The 23,084-nt window shown below is 50.6% G+C and overlaps 1 protein-coding gene across 7 annotated transcripts in view; it reads right to left on the bottom strand.

The window, feature by feature from the left end:
- The window catches only part of Whrn (whirlin), a 90,200-nt gene that overhangs the window by 50,285 nt on the left and 16,831 nt on the right, over nucleotides 1–23,084 (bottom strand). For all 7 annotated transcript variants that reach the window (XM_003478847.5, XM_063260177.1, XM_013143000.3 and 4 more), the window contains exons 2-3: nucleotides 15,550–15,768; nucleotides 4,935–5,060 (exon numbers count right to left, since the gene is read on the bottom strand). In XM_003478847.5, the coding sequence (XP_003478895.1) occupies nucleotides 4,935–5,060; nucleotides 15,550–15,768 (345 nt within the window). The remainder of the gene's footprint in view (nucleotides 1–4,934; nucleotides 5,061–15,549; nucleotides 15,769–23,084) is intronic.

The raw sequence follows: 23,084 nt of genomic DNA, 5'->3' as shown, positions 1-23,084 counted from the left end.
TCTTGGTCTTATATAATGCAGGCCTCATAAAACGAGGTAGGAAATGTTTCCTTATCTTCTGTTTTCAGGAAAACATTTCATGATAGTTCTTCCTTAACTTCTTGGTAAAATTCATTCACGAAAGCATCTGGGCTCAGGTTTTCTGTTTTATTAAAAATTGTTTTTAACTGAAAACTCAACTCCTTTGACACATACATAGAATTACATAAATATTAGGCCATTATTCTGGTCATCTTTTTCAGAATTGTCATAAAATCAGCCATAATCACAGTTATAATTTATTAGCAGCCATAAAAATCAGTCATATTATGCCCTCTCAAACGCTTTTTAACCTTCAAGAATTATATAAATATTAAGACCTCATTTTTGTCATCTTTATTATGACTACCATCAAATCAGCCACAATCACTATGGTGGTGATTTCTAAGAAGATTCAATATCGACTATTGCTTCTCCCTGCATTCTTTGGATACTTACTCAAGTCAGTAAGTATAGCTATGTGACGGAGCAAAGCACATTTAAGTAGTCTTCACTGAACAAATAGTACAGCTGCGCACAGTGGCACATGCTTGTAATCTCAGCACTTGGGAGGCTGAAGCAGAAAGATCATTGCATGCTCACGGCCAGCCTGGGCTACATAGTGAGTTCAACTTCAGCCTGAAACATAGTGAGACTTTATCTCAAAAAACTAAAAACAGAAACAAATATTGCGTAGTAATCGTATCCTTCCCCCACCAGGAACCTTGAGTGTAGACTTCTTCCTGCTGTCTGTCCCCCAACCAGAAAAAGTGGTGACTTCCTAATATCCACAAGCACCAATGAAAATGAGTGGACCTCACTGGGGGGCAGCAGTTGCTCTGTAGCCTTCCTGAGCCCAAAGCCAAGCAAGATGCCAAGGGCACAGGGTCCAAGATGAGAGCCACAGAGGAAAGATGCCTGGTTCTGCCTGGCCATCGTCCCTTCTTCAAGTCAAGAACTGTTTCCTGAACACCTCACATGTGCAGATGTTTGTCTCAGGCAGGGGGCACAGTGCGTTGAGAACATAGCCTCGGCCTCCCGCAGTGAGCTGGGAGAGCGTCATTATGGAGACAGAGCCACTCCCTGGAGTCTCTGCCTCGTAGAGCTGTGCCTAGGGTCCCAGGGGATGACACGGGAAGATCGGCTGCCTGTTTGCTGAGTGCTCAGCCCACAGGCACTGGGTGGGCAGAAGAGAGCCTGACAAAAGCCAGTGTGCAGCGGGGTCAGCCCAGCCTCGCTGGCCCCACCAGTGAAGGTGACCCACAAGCCAGACTCCCACACACAGCACAGTTCTGCACAGCAGAGCGCCTCCCTGTCAGTGAGACACTGCACCAGACACCTGACAAGTGGCCACTGGACAAGTGTCGCTCTCCTGGCGACAGAGATTCCAGGTCAAGTTGGGGTCCTCGGGAGGTGGCAGAACAAAGCTCATGACCTCCAGAGGATCCCAGTGTCATTCTGGGCAAGTCACTGTACCACTCTGAGACTTAGTTGCTCATCTGTTAAATCATGCAGTTAATGCTCACCAGGGAGCTACTGAGAGGATTAAATCAAAGCATATCTAAAGTGTTCACACAGCGTCTGACTCATAATAACTGGTTAATAACTGGCAACTGCTATCCTTATGATTATTTTTAAATGCCAATCTCCGCTGTCCTCAAAGAAACAAAAAATGGCCTGTTCTTTGGTGAGATTTGAAGTTAAGGGGCAGGTGCAGAGGTATAAAAATCCAAAGGCAAATGTGAAGGGGGCTGTCAGACCCCACGGGGAGGGCGGGAAAGTTCCAAGTTCCATGGGCCATCCCCCGGGGTAAGTGCCGGGGGCCTTCCTGACCTCCCTAAGTGCTCCTCCACTTGGGGTAGGGTCGTCCTGCCCCTCCTGGATCTCCAACTGGGCCCAGGGCAGCTAAGTGGGCCAAGCAGCTGGACGCCCAGCACAAGGCAGCATTTTCGCCCCGGGAAAGCTCTGCACAGCCACAAGGAGCCCTATTTACAAATAAAGCCTGTTCTTGGCTCCACCACCCACACAGCTAAGCCCTTTATTCCATTTCAATATGCCTAATTCCACTGCAAATGCACTGCAATAAACAGAATTAATCAGCCCTGGATGCCCGAGCGTGTGTAGGCAGGTGTTGGCACAGCCAAAAAGCCTCAGATGGGAGAGGAACAGAGCGGTAGGGGCAATAAAACGCTTTACTATAGAGGGGATTGGAGGTGAAAGGACTTTACCGAAGGTGGGCATTTTATGAGCAAATAAAGCCTCCAAATGCCTGCCACCAAGAGGTGCGCACAAGCGGCCGGAAAACTTCTGTGGAATATTTTTCCTTTGCCTCCTTTCAAAATGGAAATCGCTTTTTTGTTGCCCTTACCCTATTATAAAAGTCATACACACTCCATTCAGACACTGCCTATGGATGTGAAGAATAGGTGAAATTGCCTGTAATCTTAGGCACTTGGGATAACCACCATGGATACACCGGTGCAGCCCCTTGGAGATGTTTCTCCATGCATATTTTTGCATATGTGCTCAGTATGAATGAGATCCTGCTGGTAGGCAGGCCTGTGGCCACTCAGTAATACACCTTCCACATTTATAACTGCACAGTTCCATCATCATCATCTTTTTATTGTTGTTTTGTTTGTTTTGGTGCTGAGGACTGACCCCAGGGTCTTGGAACTGAGGCACTGAGCTACATCCTCAGCGCATTTGACTAGTGTGCTGGGATTACGGGGTGATCATCAGCTTTTCACAGCTGCACAGCCTCAAGGGAATTACATACCCAGTGACATCCTGTCCTATTTGTCTTGCCGGCCTTGTCCACTGGCACCTTCTCCCTACCTTGCTGTTTTTTCTGCCTGGAATTCTCTTTCCATCTTTCACATAATTAGTTTTGTTCTCTTCTTTTAACTTTCAATTGCTATGCTTCTTCCTCTGGGAAACCTTCCCAGAATCCAAGGCTAGGGCTGATCGTCCTGTTACTCACTCCCTCCGCCATGGGATTCGCCACCTTGGTATTCACCACAATTGGGATGAAGTAAAGTTGTGTAATTAGGGTATCAGCTCCAGGAGGTCAGGGAAGGTGCTGCCCAGTTCAGAAGTCATGGAGCATGCTGCTGGGCCCAGAGGAGTCACTGGTGTGGACTTGCTGATTCAAGGGAAGGAAGGAGGGGAGGCAGGCATGGATAGATGCCGGCACAGGATGGCCACTTCCTTCCTCTCACCTGGAGAGACCTGCCAGTTCGTTACCACTCTGGCATCACAGTAAATATGGGAACCTATGAGTGAAAGTGGAGTGTGTTCCTGGTGTGTGAGCCCTCTGGCCGTCTGGGAAAATGCGCAAGCCTAGGGGAAAATCTCCACAGTCATCCAGCCCTACTGTTCTCTTCCTGTTTCAGAAGGGAAACTGTTCAACCCAGGGCAGGGAAGGATACATCCACAGCCACACTTGGTTTGCAGCAGGTCCCAGGACACTGGTCTTCTGCACCCCTGGCTCCACCAGCCCTGAGTTGAAATCCTACCTGTCACCTTGGGCAGGTCCTTTTAGTTCTGTGAGATTCCATTTCTTCCACTGTCAACTGTAGATAACAACTTCCTGCTCTATCCCTGAGAGGTGGGGTACTTTGATGGCTAAGAACAGGGCCTTGGTGTTCTTGTGAGTTCAAATCCTGCCCCTAGTGCTTCTTAGCTGGGTAACCTTGGGCAAGTTGCTTGCTGTTGTTTCTCAGTAATGCAGTATATATACTGTAATGCAGTATATATACCACATATATATATATATTTTTTTTTTCTTCATATATCGGTGTGAAAATTAGGTAAGAGATTGAGTGTGAAGCATTTAGCATGACACCTTAGATAGCAGCTCTAGACAAAAGGTCACCATGACAACAAATATCACCACCAATAACAGTGGGGCAGAGAGAGGTTCAGTCTCTCAGGCCAGTTCCTAACCTCTCTTACCTACTTCTTCTCTCTTTCTCTTAAATAGATTCATTCAGTTTATTTACCACTAACAAAATCTGGAAACCATTTGTGTACTTACAAGGACACTGCATATGGCCTCATGTAATGTCCTCCAGAAGAGGGACCAGAGGACAACTGCTGAGGTCCCAGCGTCCTGTCTCCCCAGCTCCTATACCCATCCAGCCTCTCCCATATCCTGTCCCCCAGGTCTGGCACAAAAGTCACCTGAGTCCATGGTCACCATTCTATGTCCTGGCATCCAGATGTAGCCAAACATACACTGTCATTTTTTCAGTGACTTGGGTCCTGGATCCAGGGTCCTCATGGGCAATGTCTCTGGCTGTCTAGCAGGTCACTGGCCCTCCCCAGCAGGGTGGTTAGCAGGTAGGATTTTGAGCTTTGGAATTAACTCTTCTCTGGGTTTCAGTGCTGCTCTGCAATCAGCCAGCTGTATGCCCTCAGAAAGTTGATGTAACCTCTCTGGGCCTCAGTTTCCCCAAGCAGAAAATAAGGGTAACAACCAACCCTGCAGGGTAGCATACCTGTGAAGTCAATCAAATGCTGGCACATAGTCAGCCCCCCTCAAAATAGAATGATGCCATGCACACAGCAGCTGGTTGCCCCAGATTGAGCGCCAGCCCTGAGGCTGTTCCAATCCCACTCCCTGCTTTTTCTCCTCTCCCTTCTCCAGGCACCATCCTAAGCCATGAGCCATCTGAAGTGTCTGCAGAACCATAACCATGAAGGGCTGGCTGGCCCACTGCCTAGCATTGCACAAGAGGCCACTGTGCTGAAGTCAGGGCTGAGAATTTGAGGATCAGGAGCCAGCCAGGCGATCCAGCCAGGGCTGGTCCTCAAGGGGGCACCGAGTACCCTGTGGAAGGCTGAGTCAAATCAGCTGCAAGGGCTCCATGTGGGCCTTTCCCTCCCGCCTCCCCCCACCTGCTGCCCCTCACCTTGAGCCCACTGCTTTCTGCTTCCGAGCCTGTGTCCACGCCAGTGATGTAAATGCCAAGGCCATACTCAGCTCCCCCGCGGATCGTGAGGCCTAGGGACCGGCCATCTCCCAGCACCAAGTTTACCTGCAGGATGTTAGAGTAGGAGGTGTTAGCCTGGGGGAGTCACAGCTCTGTAGGCAGCCCGCACACCCTGGAGAAGGCAGTGTTTCTGGTCAGGGCTCCACTCTTCTTCCCTAGGGGTCTCCTGCCCCCTGGGGCTCCTGCCTCCTGGGGGTTCCTTCTCTGTCATCTATCCTGATGGTCCATTGGTCATTTGCGCTGCAGACACAAGCACCTGCTAAGTATATCCCTGTACTGGGGCAGGGGACTCAAAGAAGCCTCAGACACTGTCCTGTACATGAAGGGCTCAGTCTGGCGGGGCACAGGGAACTTTAAGTGTAATGGAATCAGGTAGTGGGCCAATTCGGGACAACTTGATGCAGAGAAGGCGTGATGGTCCTGCTGCAGGGCTTGCTGGATGGAGTGTCGTTTCCGGTGAGCTGGGAGGGAGCAAGAGTCAGGCAGGCAAGGTGAGAGAACAGGAGAGGTGCAGAAGGTCCCCAGGACAACTCAGGACCATGGAGGTGGGGCACAGGGCCTTCAGGGTGGCAGAGAAGGGGGTGTCCAGGAGCAGGGCCGATCTGGAAGCCTTCATTGCTCCTGGGGAACCAGTCTTGGGCATAGAAGAGGGATTTATGGAAAAAGAGGACAGGCCACAACAAACCTAGGTCAACCTAGGTCAAAGGGACAAAACATCCCATATCAGGTCAACACCCAAAGAGAGGGTAGCACTGGCTGTCCCCAGGGCAAAGAGGGGCTGTCAGGCCTCAGGAGGGCCAAGGTCACTAGGGCAGCTCACCCATTTCTTTGTTTCTGAAAAATTATTTAACTAAGCATGTCCTATGCCCACCACCAGGAAAAGCCTTTTATGTCTATGATCTCCCTAGGCAGAGGTGGTGGAGAGGAGAGATTCCGGCTCAAACTGTCCAGCGGAAGGCTCAGCCCTGTTACCTCAGGCAAGTTATTTAACCTCTAAAGAGGAGCATAAGGGTGGCACCTGCCTGCTTTGTAAGGAATCAAGAAGAGAGTCAAATTCAGAGACAAACAGGCATGTGGGTTAGCCTGTGGCCCACAAGGAATGCTTAATGAACATTAACCACCATTAGCCATCATTGGCTTCTCCAAGGTTATGGGATGTCTGGGTGGGTGGTCCGGTGGATTTGTGCCAGGGATCTGCCTGCTGCAGGCCCAGCCTTCGCCTGTCCAGGTCTGGCTTCTCAGACAGGATGTGCACATTGGTGAAGAGGGACCCAGAGGACCAGGAGAGGGAGGTCAGGCAGGAGGGCAGTGGATACCACTGGGGAAGGTGCCCTGGGACTATGGTGCTAAGCCACCTAGGGCTGGAGGTGCTGGCTGCAGCTGTCCCCTCCCTCACACTGCACTGCTGTCAAACTGCCACCAATTCAGAACTCTCATGACACAGATGAATAATCCTGCGCTTCCACAAGTCAGCAGCATGGAGTGGGCCAGAGGACCCCTTCTTTCTGCAGCTCAGGGAAGAGCTTCGCTCTACATCATGTGCGCGGCTCCTCTGGGGACACCTTAGCTGAGCCACTGCCCACTGTGCTCTGTTATCACAGCTGCCAGCCCAGCATCCAGCTCAGTTCCTCTAGCACAGCATCACACCTCCTGTGACTGGCCTCTTCCTCCCTCCTGAGAGGCCCCTGTGGTGACACTGTACTATAAGCACAGTCCCCCATCTCAGAATCCTCTTTCACTGAATCACAGCTGCAAATCCACTGCCCTGTGGGATCCCACTCAGCTTCCAGCAGCTCACAGTGAAGCCTGGCCTCAAAGTCCACCCCAGGGAGGCCAGCCTCAGGGGGAATTAACCTCCTGGAATCAACCTCCAGGCCTGGGACCCTGGGGGTGTAGGGGGAGGCAGGGAAATCTACCAGGGACAAGGGCAGTGTGTGGGGGGCCTGGCAAGGGATAACGACTCCATGATGGCTGAGTGTGGTGTGGAGGGACGGCAGGTGAGATGTCAAGAAGCTTAGGCTGGGCTTAGATGGGGCTCAGGTAGCCTCCTGGGAGAGACACAGAGAAGGGCTGGCTTTCTGCAGCCCTCCTGAGAGGCTGTGTGCTGTAGGACATGCAGGTGAGGAGGTGCACATCAGACCAGGGCAGGCCTTGGTGAGGCTGGGGACACTGGGCGGTTGTGCCTTGACCCTGTGCCCTCTGCCAGGTCAGACCCCTTGGTGCTATGCCTCCAGGGCACAGAATAATGACCAGGCCTGGTCCACACAAGAGGCCCATCTTTGGACTCTCACCCCACACTGGAGCCTCGCCCCACCCTTGACTCCCTCCTGGCCTGTCCAGCTCCAGGACACTGAGCCCGGCAGGCAGGGAGTCAAGAGGAACAGGATGTCCATGCAGCCGAGCCCAGGCCACTCCCAGGGCAGCAGCACTGCGGCCCCCACTAAGCACTTAGCACGGCCAACAACCCCCCCACTGCTCTACCACTCTGCACAAATCCTTCACATCAGAAGAAAACAAAGTCTTTATCCCAGCAGTTCCATCAGCCTCTGCCTCAATCATCAAAATCTAAGCAGCGCTTGCGCAGACAGAATTCATCTACAGGAAGGAATACGAAACTGAGAGGCAGCCTGAGCCAGCAGCACCCCTGCTGCAGGTGACAGTACTAGAAAAAGAATCACACACTAAATTGGTCACTAAACTGTCCCCTGGGTTCCAGGTACTGTGCTCAGCACTTTACACAATGTCCCTCACTGAGTTCCTCCTCTATGGTTCTCTTGCTACTCCCATTTTCCAGACGAGGAAACTGACATACAGCCTCACCAAGGAGTAAAGCGATGGGTCCAAGATTTGCAAGGCAGAGCCTGACCTGCCTGCAGAGCCTGTGTTTCATCAGCATCTCAAAGCCAGGTCCCACACTGGGTACCCTGGGGTAGGCTCATTGATAAAATGAGAGTTATGCACTGGTAGTGGCCTGGCCACCTGCTGTCTCCTGACCTGCTTTACCATGGAGCTCTGACTCTGCTTGGAAGTAACAGGAGCAGCCCCAGGAAATGATGACAGCTTAGGCCATCCATTCCCTCCTTCCAGGAGAAACAGGTAGTTCTAAGCCAAGTTGAGCCAAGAGACATGGGGAAGGTATCTGACGGGGGATTCTCAGAAGGATTTTCCATCTGAAAAGAGAAAGGTAAAGGAAGAGAGAACCTCCTCCACCACTATGGTTTGGACACAGCCCTGAGAGACTGTGATGGCAGGAGCAGAGGCAGTGGTCTTGCAGCCATGAAGCAACAAGAGGAAGGAAAGACTCCCTAATTGGCCAGGCACATGTGGAGCTGTCTAGCCCCACACTTCTGAGGGGAACAGAACAGGAAATAGTCTTCATGTCTAAGCTCCTGTCACTTAGGTTTTTCTGTTACCTGCTGTCCAAAGCATGCCTAATGGACGCTTTCTTTCAGGGATATGGTTGCCCCCACTTCTACCCTAGCTCCTGATGTCCGTCCTCCAGAGGAGCTGGAGCTGCCTCTGGCCCCTCTGCTGCTCAAAGCTCTGCTAGAGTCCCCTTTCCCTGAGAGTGGACCTTCTGACATCCAGACTGCTGGTGCTCTGCACATGGCTGCTCTGTCCCCACACAGGCCTCCCTGCTCTACTCCTGGCCTTGTTCCATGTAATAACCATCATTTATTTTAATGCCCTTAAAGTCCCACTATACACTAGCATGGGAGCCCAGATAGTAGCCACGTCTGGTTGCCTAGTAGTGGTGAACAGTGAGAAGTTCTGGGTCCCCTAGAGGGACTCAGTGATTATTTTGAGGGAGAGACATGGGAGTCACCTGGTACCTCATTGACAAATGAGAGCTGAGAGTTGTTACTAGAATTCATTGCTATGCCCCATGCCTGGAGTGCACTATCATTAATCCTTGAAATGGCCTCACAGGGCTGTTGGGACCATCCTTAAATCACAGCTAAGGAGGCTTAGGTTCACCCAAGGTTAAGTGATCCACCCTAAGTCACTGGGCCTGGAAGCTTGGATGGAGACTTCAAACCCCATCCTCCCAGCTCAAAGCTCTGCTCTTTCTGGTTCCATCTTGTTTCTTTCTGAAGACCTATGAGCTCCATGTAGCCTTGAGGCCACTGGAGGGTCTAACATTCATCTGAGAATGGGGACCACAAGTGGTCTGAGGCCACCAAGAAAGCGTATGACTGGATGTGGCAGAGGAGCATCAGTCTTGCAAAGGCTGTTCCTTCCGGTCACCCCTTGAGCAGACTACATGCTGACTGAGGCACAGAGAACTGAGGATGCAGTCTGCATCCTTGTAGGGAGCTGTGGCTGTGCAGAAGCTGGCTGAGAGACCACAGCCAGCGGTACTGAGGGACCAGGGACATGCCTGACTGCCCTGCTGCTAGCCTGGTGCAGAACACTCCTCCCAAACCCTCCCAGCCTTCACACTCACATCTGGAGAGGGGAGTGGCAATGCCCTACAAGCCTTTACGCATATTGCCTCCGTGTCAAATGGTTCTAGGGGAGTGTGTACCATTGGGAAACTAACTTGGAGATGAACAAGGTTTGCTCTGGACGCTGTGTCCACCAGCAGAGGAGGGATCCCTCTTGAATAAAACAGCTGACACAAATACAAGGATGATGCAATGGAAGCACTTGGTGGGAGGAAAAGGCCTCGTCACCAGAGCACCTCTCACAGTGGCTCTGGGATGTGCCACGTGTGCCCAGGCTTGGCACTGCACCCCCCCCCATCAGAACCCAGCAGAGGTGATGCGTCTGGAGCATTAGGCAACATGGCTCCCCAAATCAGCCAGGAGGCACATGCACCCCAAGGGCTCACGCAGCACACCTGCGCTCCAGCCACGCAATGCAGTTGCTTCCCCTGCTCTCCCTTTCTCCGCTCCTGTCCCCACCACCCTCGTCCCACAGGCTGACCCAACCCTTCTCCACACCAGCTGTGCCAAAGGTGAGCTCGGCCCAACTCTGACTCTTCTCAGGAACCGCATCGCCCCGACCCACGCCCACGGGAGGTAGAGTGCTGACCGCAGGGAGCCCTCCCTGGGTCCAGTTCTGCCCTTGGAATTCACCTTGGGTGGAACTAGGAGCAGCAGGGCTGGCTCCAGACGCTCTTTCTGTTTCTCCTGAACCTCTCCTGCCCCTTCTTGAAATGTTCATGGCTCCTCCTCTGCCTCCTGATCGTGCCAAAGGTTTCTGCACCCTGGGATCCATTTTGTCTTTCTCTTTGACCCCCAGCTAAGAGCTGTGGCCTGAAGGGAAGGGGCTGCCCACATCCTAATGCCAGCAGGGGCTGACTCCCTTTTCCCTAGCCAGTGTGGCTCTCAGGCACACGACTTCCTCAGGACCCATCTTGCTGTCTCTCGTCGCCATGCCACTGGCATTCCATTGCCTCTATCTGCTTTTCCATCCATGCCCCGTGGCCAGTCCCCCAATGCTGCCTCCTCCAGGACCTTCTCTGTCCTTCTTGGACATACACCACATCTACCTCATGGAATGTTCTAGAACAAGTCCCTCTTTGGCCAAGGGCTCACTAGGAGATGCCACTCTTGCCTCTTCCCCTGGGGAATGTGAAACCAGGTGAAGGCTAGGATGACAAAACTGACAGAACTGGCCTTGCCTCTGGTCCCCACTGTGTCCCAGCTGTGACCTCCAGCCCTGTCATCATTCTGCTGTGGCATCTCACACACACGTCCACTGTGAAGATGGATGGGAAACGCTTCACATTGCCTCACACTCACTAGGACTAGGATGGCTGCTATGAGAAAAACAGATGGAGACCAGTGAAGATGTGGGGACACCAGAAGCCCTATGCAAAGACCAGGTATAGGAACGTGGCACAGCTGCTGGGGAAAACAGTGTGACAGTTCCTCAAAAGTGGAAAGTAGGGTCACATGATTCGGCAGGCTCACTTCCAGGTGAATCCCCCAGGGAACTGAAAGCAGAGTCTCAGAGATGCATTTTTCCACCCCTGCTCACAGCAACGCTGTCCACGAGAAACTACAGGTGGAGGCAATGAGGTGCCCACTGACAGATGGACACATCAACAGATGTGGCCGATACTTCTGCCACCAAAGATCTATGACCTTCCAACTCACAAACCAAACCCTATCCCCAGCAGGGCTCTGGAAAGGGATTAGGTCAAGAAGGTGGAGTCCCCTTGAGTGGACTCCAAAGAGGCCCAGGAAAGAGTGCTCGCCTCCTGTCAGACACAGTGGCCACCTCTGAACTAGGAAACACCCTTCACAGAGACTGCCAGCCCCTCAATCCTGGGCTTCCCAGCCTCCCACAGGGAGAGAAATCAGTTTCTCTTGCTTATGAGCCACCCAGGTGATGGTACTCTGTCCCAGAGGCCCTCAGAGATTGAGGAGATCTACAAGGAATAGTGTCTAGCCTTCAAAAGGAAGGCAAGTCTAGCACAGGCTGCAACACAGGTGAACCTTGGGGACCTTGTGCTGAGTGAAGTCAGCTGTTCCAGAAGGGCAAATCCACTCTTCTGAGGTGCCTAGGGGATCAAACTCACACAGACAGAAAGAAAGGAGAAAGATGAAGCTATGGTTTAGATCTGAGATGGCCCCAAATACTCATGTGGTTCAGGCTCAGTCTCCAGCTACAGTGGAAGCTTTTGGAGGTGGGACCTAAACAAGGAGGTTAGGACACTGGTACCATGCCCTTGAAGGGGATACTGGGGCCCTGCCTCTACCCCTGCTTCCTGCTTCCAAGGACATGAGCATCTTTGATGTATGGCATGAAGTTCAGTCTTGCCACAGGCCCAGTGACAGGGCCTAACCACCTCTGACTGAAACTCCTGAAACCGAACTATAAACAGATTTTTCTTTTGAAATTGATTAATCTTGGGTATTTTGTCACAGTGACAGAAAACTGACTAACACAGTAGTGCTGGGGAAGGAGGATCGTTATGCAAAGGGTTTTAGTCTTCCAGGATGAAATGATTTCTGGTGTCAGTGAATTTAACAATACTCAATGTAGATTTGATAAATAGTTAAGCTGATGCTATGGTTACACCCAGCGTGTCCCGTGGAAGTATCCTGTGTTCAAAGGTGAGGCACGTGAAAGCTGACTGGACCATGGGGTGCTGTACTTACCAGTGGACTCATCTTGCCCTGGCTCCTCCCATCTTTCCTGGCTGCAATGCCTTGAAGCCAGCCCATCACGGACTGAACCTCCCAAAACACTGAGCTAAATGAAACCTCTTCTCTTGTAACTTGTAGGTGCCTGGTATCTTGTCTCAGTGATGGGAAAGCTAGCTAGTACAGATGCTAATATGAATTTTGGCCACAATTAAACAAAAACAACAACCTCAGAAATATTTGAATCCACCGCCCTCTATAATTTCTCAAACATTTTAGGACAGGAAGGGCATGATGGGCCACAGAGCAATACAAAATTTTTCTTCCACCCTTCAGCCCCAGCTGATCCCAAAATCTGGGAGATCCCAAAACCTGGAGATCTGCCTGTCTGAGATGAGTGCCACCCATCTCATGGGTGAGGTAGAGGGAGCAGAGATGAGGAAGCACCTTTCCTTCCTCGGAGGGTGGGGCTGAAAATCCCTAGGGCAAGCCATGAAAGGCAGCAAGAAAAGGGCAGAGGCCACAACACAAAATGCCACCAGAGGACCTGGTGGCCACGCTTTGCTCCACAGCACTACAGAGAGCAGGGTGGATGTGGGTTGGATCAAATAAGACTTAAACACTGCTAACACTTATTGAGCCTCTTCTATGTTTCAGGCCTAGGCAAGGGGATCTCATTGTAATTTAGTCACTCAGGCAATCCGTATTTACTGAGTACTTACTGTTCCAGGCACTAAGGCTATACCAGGGCTCAAAACTGAGATGCTCAAGAGCCTGCACAGGGGAGAGCAAGAGGGAGCACAGGCGGAGAAGGCCTACTGCTTTGTCCACTTCACAGAGGAGGCTCAGAGAGGTAATGAAAACTGTCCAAGGTCACATAGCAGGTGGGTGGCAGAACTGAGCTTTGAACCATCCCTGCAACACTGCCACCATTCCATTCAACCCCACAACAAAGCTCAGCTGAGAAGTTGGTGAAGACCTCTCTCTGGTGTTGTCTGGGGTATTTCCTGCCTCCTCTGGTGTTTGGGTTCTCCTTGGAGCATGATTTGCTCAGCCTCTGCCTTCTGCATTCTTATATAAGTTACTCCAAGATGCCCAGGGACACCTTTATCTGCCTTCCATCCTCCCACCCACTCAATTCTAGCAACAACGCCCGTGAAGATGCTGGCTTCAGTCCTACCTCAGGGCCTTTGCACATATGGTCTCTATCTCCCAAGATGACACATGGTGGCACCTTCTCTGTAGGTCTCAGTTCACAAGTCATCTTCTCTAGGAAGCCCATTCTAACTACCTCACAAAGTCAGTGCCTTCCTCCCTGTCGCTCTCTTCCACTTCCGATTTGATTCCTTCCCTCAGTCTTCACCATAGTTATGATTCAAATGTGTTCTCCATATTGCACACATCCCCAAAGCCCTGTGGTTAACGCCATTAGGCAGGAAGGGCTTGGGAGATAATTAGGCTCAGAGGTGGTCACAAGTGGTGCCCATGGTGGCACTGGTGGCTTTGTAAGAAGAGGAGGAGTGATCCAAGCTGGAGCCCTTGCTCTCTCTACGTGACACCCTCTGATGTGCTATGGACTGGCAGGACAAGCCCTCACCCCGTGTCAGCACCACACTCTTGGGCTTCCCAGCCTCCGAATCTGAGAGTCATCTAAACTTCTGCTCTTTATAAATTACCCTGGTATTTTGTTGTGGCAACAGAATGCCGACCGAGACACAGGTCTCACTCATCTTGCTCCTTGCCGGATTATTGTCTCCCTCTCCCAACCCCCACCTCCCTGAATGTTTCCCCAGACCAGGGCCCCACTGTCCTGTCTGCTGCTTTGTTCCCTACTCTCACGACATTATCAGACACACCACAGGTGCTTGATAGACACTGGGTGGCTTTCAGAGTGGGTTCTAATTGCCACAGTGCCGAGCTCAGACTCCTCATCCTTAAGGTGGTGGGGGTGACACATAGGACTGGGAAGGTCCCCGGAGCCTGCAGCTTAGCCCCCTGGGAGCTCTCTGTTAAGGATGATTACCGTGCTTAGCTCCTGCCTCTGCAGAGAAAAGGGTTGGGCGGAAAGATGCAGTCAGTTCTCCACCTACCACTGTGAGGCTGGCCTTGAACATGACCCAACCCCAGCAGCACCCCCTTGAGAGGGCCACAGTGGGCTTGCCAGAGGGAAAGATGCCAGGGCCCCCAGCCCCTCAATTCTGCCAACGAGGCCCAGGCTGCAGCCACCAGCATACCAACTAGCTTCCTCTGCTGCCGCCACCTCCCTGCAGGGATCTCCACGTGCCTTGCATATTGACATTTGAGCAGAGAACACAAACCGCATTAAATAAATGTTATGGTCTTATCGACAGGAAAAGTAGAGCTGAGAGTCTCCAGGGGAAGATGGTTGGCCTGGAACCCCGTGTGCCTGGATCCTGGCTGCTGGAGGATCCAGGGCTTGAAGCAGCAGAGAGCAGCTGGCAGGAGGCTCACTCTTGGTCTTAGGGACCCCTCCCCACCCTGTGCAATGCAAACAGGGCCCAAAGAGAAGGTAAAGATGTGAGGGGCCCATGTCAGTACTTTTACTTTTGTAAGAAACAGTCCATTTCTAGGGGGAAGAGAGCTCTGTGGGGGACGTTTATTAATATCCCTTCCTCCTCCTCCAGGTTACAGCACCCCTGGTGCACTGGGCAGCTACCCCTCCCCCGCCCACTGGACTCTTGTCCCGTCAGTCGCAGTGCCCAGGCATCTGCCATGCAATCCCTTGCTTCTTCCCTAGAATATGCATCTGGAGAGGAAGGATGGGAGAACAGAACGGCAGCAACCTAAATTTTCTGGGCTTCCATTCTGGGACCACCCACACCCTTCCAAAACACTCCTACTTGGCAAAAGGTGGCCAAGGCCTGTTGCTGTTTTTACAGCCCAAGACCCACCAGCCAGAAGTTCTCCGTGGAGCACGGAGTCCTGGTACCTGCCAGGCCATGAAACTGGGTCTGGATTCATGTGAAGTGGTGTCACTCCTAATGTAAAGCCATATCCCAAGCTTTGTTTTTTCCTTTCCTGGGGGCTAGATCAGGGACCTGGTGAGGCTCAGCCTCCACCATCAAAAGGGGACCCCTCCCCCTCCAGGGCTGGAGGATGGGAGGAATCTGGATCCCAGAGTAAGCCCTATCAGGCTAGATAGCCCCTCCGTCCTGCTGTGGGGAGGAGTCACTGAATCAGTTTCCTTGAACCACTGGGCTGTTTATTGTGGTAGCTTAGCCTGTGCTGTAACACACACAGTGGAAGGAAACAAGATCCTCGAGCAGGACTTGAAGACAGGACACAGTCCCTTGGCAGGGCCAAGTCCCTTCTTCCACCTCCACAGGGCTTGGCTGTCTGGCTGGGACACAGTGTGGGACCTAAGGTGCTGCCCCCACCCGACCAGCCCTGGGCCTTTGCAGCCCACATCTCACCTTTTTCTCATCCCCGCCTTGCAGGAGTTGCAGGCCACTCCTCCGGTCACCCTCGTGTGTTCTCAGGGTGCTGCTGTGGGGCTGGGGCAGGCCAGAGGGTGGAGAGATGCTGCGGCCCTGCGGGTCCACCCAGGTGTAGATGTGATTGGTGACATAGCCCCCGGGGATGCGCCCCGCTGAGTACACAGACAGAACCAGCTTCTTGGAGCCCTTCAGAGCCTAGAGAGAAGGTGACAGAGTTAGAGAGAAGAGGGGACACTCTTGTCCTGTCCTTTTTTTTTTTTTAATTTTAAAGAGATTAAGACAAAACAAGACCTAACAGAGCAGATCAGAACAGAACAATGTAAGCAACACAGTATTTCACCAGAAGACAACCCATAATTAACAGTAACTACCACAATGTCTCTTTCTTTGAAATAGTTGAGTATAACTTCATATATAATAGTATCAAACATAACAAAATAGTATAAAGCCATTCAAGAGAATGAGAGTATTACAGGGCATTCTGAACCAAATAACAGAAAACAAACAATGGCTACTATGTTATCTCATTTTCCATAGAAAATTTGTTTATACTATCACACATAATACAACTCTTGTCCTTCTTCCCTCGTCCTTAGTGGTGGCCTACAGAAAGGAGAATCTTTACCCCCTCCTTAGCTCCTCTTCTCATCTCACAGTGGTCAGAACACAAGAAATATGATGTCTAAGGATATATGTGCAGATGAGAGTTAACCTAGCAGGCCGAAGCTGCTCTCCCCAGAAAGTTCTCCTCGCAAGGCTGGCCTCTGGGTGGTGGTGGGGAGTACAGAGTTGGCGTGTTCCCACCTGAAGCCACGGCTTACTATGTATACAGTGTGCTTCACACTGAAGCCCCAGTCACTCCTGGGATGTGGGTACAGGTCCACACAGCCATTCCAATTAAAAACTTTAGTGTTTGCTTCTGAGCTTCCCAGGTAGACACTGTTTCATAGATGTCACAATTTCTTGCTGGAGGAATTAAATGTGTCCTGTGTGACTCACTCAGAAAGGACTCTTAGAAGCTCAGACTTCCTCTGGACTTTCCCAGTGTGTCTATTCCCAGGTGCATTTTGCTATGTTGCCTTTCCGTATAATAAATACTACAGCTACTATATTTTGAGTGAAGACACCATATTTGTTGTACATTTTCCAGTCTGGGGCTGGAACAGTCACATAGAATGATAAGCCCAAACTGTATTCCCTGACATAGAAGCTGAGATGTGCCATGTTGCTTTCCCACAATGCACCTGTAGCTATTTATTCAAAAAGACAGACACTTAGCACTAGATTAACTGCAAATACACCCCATGTTAAGGACTGAATGTGTACATGTCTGAATTCAGACAATGAAGTCCTACTACCCTCCCCAACATGATGGTAATGTGGTGCTGGGGCTTTTGGGAGGTGATGAGAGTCAGATGAGGCCACAAGTATGGAGATTAGTGGCTTGTGGGGTGTTGGGGGGGAAGAGGAGAGAAGAGAAAAAGGAGACAGCAGAGAAAAAGGGGGAGAGAGAAGACAGATAAAAGAGAGGAGAGAGACCGTGCACAAAGCTCTCTCTTTCCTCTGTGTGCGGCTACAGGAAGAAGGTGGCCATTTGCAAGCCTGGAAGTGGACCCGGTCACACTGGCAACTGATTTCAGACCACCATCCTCAAGAAATGTAAGAAAATACATGTCTATTGTTTAGGCCACCCCAGCTATGGCATTTTGTTATGGCAGTATTTTCCAAATATTCCCTTATGAGGGCACAATGCTGTCAATATCCGAAAACAATAATATGCTTACAAAGAAGGAAAGACACATTTGCTCTCTGGCTCCCTCAAGCTTGCCCCAATCTGCTGTGCTTGGCTTTCAAAGAGGAGACGGAGAACCAAGAGGCATCAGGCCTCCACCCACGGCAGAATGCCAGCCCCTGGTACAAGGATAATAAGAGAGAGTGGCTCTCAATCTTCTGCATTTTACAAAAGAAGCTTGAGAATATGGGCAAAGGAAGGTCCACAGTGATCTCTGAGCATCCCTCAGGGCTCCACGACAGAACAATTGGGAAAATCAAATCTCTGCTAGGTAGGACCTGTGGAATAGAGGAGTGGAAGACCAGGTTCCCTTCTGCCACAAGGTGGAAGCCTGAGGCCAACACATCCTCGATACCCTTCAGACTCTCTGTTCCCCGCCTACTGCTGCCTTGGGGTGGGGGTGGGGTGTGGCGGGGCTCCCAGCTCTGACTCCGTTCCAAGTGGCTAGCTCCTTTGCTCCTTCCATGGCACATCACACGACCAGGCCCTGCCAAAAGAGGGCTGACTGTGTGCCAAGCCTGGAGGGAACCAAGTAGGAAGCCTGGTGAGAGATAAAGTATCACCATCACAGTAATCCTCATAATACCTGCGTGCAATGACACAACTCGTTATGAGGTGCACAGTAGGTCCTCACAACACGTGCAGCCTGTAAGAAACAAGGCATCACCTGGCACAGTAGGTCCTGGTGACAGAAACAAGGTATTGGACAGCACACAGTAGGTCTCCATGACATTTGTACCTAGTGAGAGACAAAGCTTTGATTGTCACAGAGTAGGTCTGAGAAAAGACCAGGCTGATTAGGTTAAAAAAAAAAAGTAAATAATTTACCCAAAGAAATCACAGCTCTGGTGCATCATCCACTTTAGAAGGTGGTGCTGGAGTTGGGGACAGGGACAGATGCAGGTAGAAAGCACATACGTGGGTTGGCAGGAGAGCAGAGGGGAGCTGAGCTGTCCTCCACTTGTTAGCTGGGAGCCGGCTGCTTGCCCCTCAGGGCGGCATGTGGGAAATGGGAGGACAGCACCCGCCTGGCACATGAGACAAGGCGAAGCGTGAAATCCACAGCCTCTGCACACACAGACAGCATAGCCCAGCACATCTCCACGCGGAGGAGAAAGCGCACTGTAGAAAGGCACTGCTCAAAGAGTTAAGAAAGAAAGTGGCAGAAGAATAAACCAGGATGCTTAGCACGTCATTTGTATTCTTTCTCATTGGCAATAGTAGAATCCTCCTGGTCAGTTCTATAAATAGCCCGGCAGCAACCTTGAGAACTGAGAGGAGGTTAATGCCTTTGATGAGAACACCACAGAGAGCCAGTGCCGCAGAGGAGGGCCCCCGCATCACTGAGCTCCCCAGTGCAGCTTGCTCCCGGTATGTTATAGAGGGGGACCCTGAAAACCTGAGTGGGAGGGGACAGATGGGGCACAGAGACAAGAGGCACAACCCAGGACACGAGTGGTCAGCCCCAGACAAGCCTTCCCGTTATGTGCCTCAGTTTCTCCATCACAAGACACTGGGGTCAGAAAGTCCAATGGCCACTTTAGATCATTTTGAACCACTTGGAATCTCTGATAGGGACTCTTTTAGAGGATAAATGTGGAGCTTTCAGTGGGCCACAGGGAGCAGAAATTTTATGTCATCTGCTATTTGCTTTTTTTCAGCGGGTCACAGGGAGCAGGAATTTTACATCCTCTGCCACTTGCTTTTTTTTTTTTTTTTTTTTTTTTTGGCAAAGCAAAGAAACAAGAACCTTGAGGCAGCACTTCTGATACCTAAACAGTTCTCAGGATATGGTCTTGGCCCATTAGGATCCTGCAGGAGCAGCTCCCTCTGCTGCTCTTTAATTTAAGCCTGTGTGCGTCATGGGGACAGGAAGGTTCAGGCTTCTCCCTCCCTGCCATTCTCGTCTCCTGCCCGGTTCCAAACAGCGCCTGTGTATTGTAAAGGGCATGAGCAAACAGAAGAGCTTGTTCCGAAAGAAAACAGACAGGAGCTTCTCCGATAGCCAGCCATTCCACTGGCCCCGCTCACCTCTGCAACCTCAGTCTCTGAGGCTTGGGCCATCTGGGGACAGCAAGGTCCCTGTTCACGGTTCAGTGACCCAGGCCTCTCACTGTATGTCCCTCCCACCATAGCAGCCTACATGGCAAGCTAGAGTCAGGCAAGGCAGAGTGAGCTCCGGCTGCTGAGGCGGAGACCTAGCCACGTCCCAACTGTGCTGCAGGCTTCTAGGTGGCCTCCCACCACTTCCTCCCTTAGCAGGCTTTGGGTTTGCCACTTGGCAGAGAGCAGGCAGGACGGAGTGATTGGTAAGGTCCTGGCTCAAGTTAAACTTCTCTTTTCTTCTGATAATGGTGATGGTCATGAGAGTAGAGAGAGCAAGGCATCAGGGACATGCAGGATAGACAGGTCGGTGGGCTGGGCCCAAAAACTGGCCTCAGTTTCCCTAGTTCTAGGACTACGGTACAGCTCTGCTCTTGCATCTTGCAGCCAGTCACCTGGGGACAATATGTCACATGTAGCATGCATTAAAGCCACCCGCATGCTCTGCCTGTGTGTGCTTCTGATGCCCACCATCCTCTGCTCCTCCCCCCAGGGCACCTTCACAGGATCAGCCTGTTCCCCTGAATCAAATGCTGTCAGCTGTGCCACATCACACAAGTCACCCTACTTCTCTGTCCATCTGTTTTCTGCCACACAAGATAAAGATCACAATTCTACTTTCTCTATAGAGAGAGGAGCATTGAAAAACTTGAGACCCACACACACAAGGACATTTTTCCGAGTGCTGTGTTCCCACATGTGTCATCAGGTGTTTATGGTAGAGCTCGGCCCAGGGGCCCTGCCTGTGTTCCACCAGCTCTGCTCACAGTGAAGGCTCCATCTGACAGGGCAGATGGTGCAGCTAAGCTGCGATCCATCACCGGAAGCCTATTCAGGCAGCACGTTACGATTACGGAAATGTAAATGACATGTGTACATCTTCAAACTTAATAAGTTGCTGCTTGGATTAATGCTCTCCAGAGGCAAACTGCCTCGCTCAGCTTATTGGAGTCAGTCCTGAAACTCCCAAATCACAGACTAACATGATGCGATTCTCTGTCCTACAGAGGACTAAGGAATAGACCAGATGGGCCACAGCGTAGGAGGGAGAAAGGACGTGTTAATATGGCAGATGTGTGTGTGTGTGTGTGTGCTATGTTCAAAAGCACACACCAACCATGAGCATAACAGGAGCCACAAAGGCACCAGACTAGCAGATGCCTGATCATGTGCAAAAGAAGTGTCCGAAGAAGTCCCAGACAGGGGCAAGTAAGAGCAAAATACCTGCTTATCTCAGAGCTCAGGCCTCCAGGCTTTGTGTTTTAGGAACCGACTCAGCCTCAGGAAGGAGAACTGTTCTGAGACTGGGACAATGACCTGTCTGTTCTTCCACTCTGCACCTTGCTTAGCTGATACATGAGGCAATGATCTTGGCTCTGCTGATGACTTGCTGTTATGATACTGAGCCAATTACCCAGCTCTGTGCCTGTTCTGCTTTTAAAAAAACAATTGAAATTCTAGCTACTTGAGAGGCTGAGGCAGCAGGATCACAAGTTTGAAGCCAGCCTGAGCAACTTAGCAGGACTGTATCTCGAAATAAAAAGATAAAAAGGATTGTGGATACGGCTCAGTGATAGAGTGCTGCTGGATTCAATCCCTGGTACCACACACACACAGAGGCAACTGCTGTCAGGGTTATTAAGATGATACCCACTGTCTATATGGACCTGACACATGGTAGGTCCTAATTCAACACTATGGTAACCCCTACCTGCTTCCCTGAGCCTGCCAGCTCCTCAAACATAAGCCATAAAAATTTTCTAAACGTCTAATCTGCCTGGATGAAAACACTGGCCATTCCTCTTGCCTTCTGATTTTCCTCCTTACAAGACACATCTTTCCCTCCTTTAATCTATACTTCCTCGAGCGGCCCTGCTTTCTGCTCCTCCACAGTGCACCAGACTCTTCCAAGGGCATCGGCACACTTCTGTGTTTCTGTGACCAGTAACCTTGTGGCCCTGAGTCACATTCATTATCTTACCTTTAAAACCACCAGGCAAGTGCCTTGAGACACACTGTCCATCTATTTTCTCTCTAACCTCTCTTTGCTCCTTGGCATTTCATTCATTTACCCATTCATCCATCCATTCATTTAACAAGATCTTTGATGAGCTATCTATGGGCCTGGTAGCCCCTGGGAACTTGTTCAAATTAGGGTACAGAGACAGAAGCGTATTTTACTTGGAATCACACAGATCCAGGCCATCAACCCACACTCTTACACACCATGTGAGCATAAAACACTCAGACTCAAATGGGATTTGGGCAGAGGGAGTGTGGAGTCCAACGCAGAGCCAGGTTAAGGATTCCCACTCTGGCTTTACAGCTTAGAGGCCTTGGGGAAGGTTTTTAACTAATCTGTGTCCCTTTCCCAGGTGTAAGATGGATTACCAATGGCCTTATGTCACATGGTAAATGTATTAAATTGGTCAATACACACACACACACACACACACACACACACACAAACACGCACACATATGTAGTAGAGTGATAACTGGGTAGTCAGTTTATAATACCAGCTGAACTGGATCAGAGTGGTACTGAGCGTGGACAGCCTACCCACCTGAGGACTGTGGCCAGCATAAAAAGGAGACCTGGAGAGGAAGCATTTAGCACTGTGTTGCTAAAGTGTTGCTCCTAAGTGTTGTTGTTGTTTGGAGCTGTTGTTTCTCCTGGTGGAGCTTGTCATGCCAGCATCCCTGATGTGAACTTGGCTGTTCTCACTGTTGGAGGAGCTCAGGACCTGGTCTGCTGAGAATGGCTGCAGTTTACTTTGTAGGAACTCTGATTCCTACTTTGAGCATTGTTTCCTGGCTCTGGAGGGGAAGATGTGAGCTGTTCAATCTCCAGGAGAAGCCTGTTGTGCTGGCTTCCTGATATGAAGTCAGCCGTTCTCCATTGTCGGAGGAGTCGGGACCTTGTTGCTGTGGAGGGCTGTGGCACTTTTCAGGGAAGCCCTGGTCCTTATTTTGAGTGTTGCTTCTTGGCTCTAGTGCAGAACCCTCAACCTACTGGCACAGATCTTTCACCTCGCTGGCACAGACTTTCTAACTTCCACTGCTGATCTTGGGGCCTCCCCAGAGCAGATCTGTGAAACAGACTTGCATGAGTCATTTTTGTGGGCTCTAGGCCTCCAGTTGGACTGGGACATTGTCATGGGCTCTAGGTCTTCAGATGGACTCATGTAGGACATTGCTGTGGGATCCAGGCCCTCAGCTGGATTCCTTAGGTGTCAGTGTGGACAGATTTCCTGTACTATCTTTGTATTTAACTATGTGACTAGCATAAAATACTACCATAAATTATGTGTTCTGTATGTAATTGTTTTCCTTGCAACCCCTGCATATATATATATGTTTTTTTCAGGACCTGGGACATATGTCAGAGCTCTAAAATCATTGAAGATTATGCTCATAAAGAATCTATAACACAACAGAACCACTCACAGTAGCCAGTTATATTTTGTATGTCCTTCTTGAGTTGTTTTGCATTTTGTAAGAACAGGTATACACATATGCAAAACTATCTTCTGATTCTTACACAAATGAACCCATAATGGACACTTTTGCCTTTTCTGTACCTTTTTTCAGCTAAAATTCATTTGGAGAATCTT

The sequence above is a fragment of the Cavia porcellus genome, unplaced genomic scaffold (genome assembly GCF_034190915.1).
Source record: "Cavia porcellus strain 051 isolate PalLab524CR breed Dunkin Hartley unplaced genomic scaffold, mCavPor4.1 scaffold_1, whole genome shotgun sequence".
NCBI lineage: Eukaryota > Metazoa > Chordata > Mammalia > Rodentia > Caviidae > Cavia > Cavia porcellus.
This window is presented reverse-complemented; position numbering and strand designations above follow the sequence as displayed.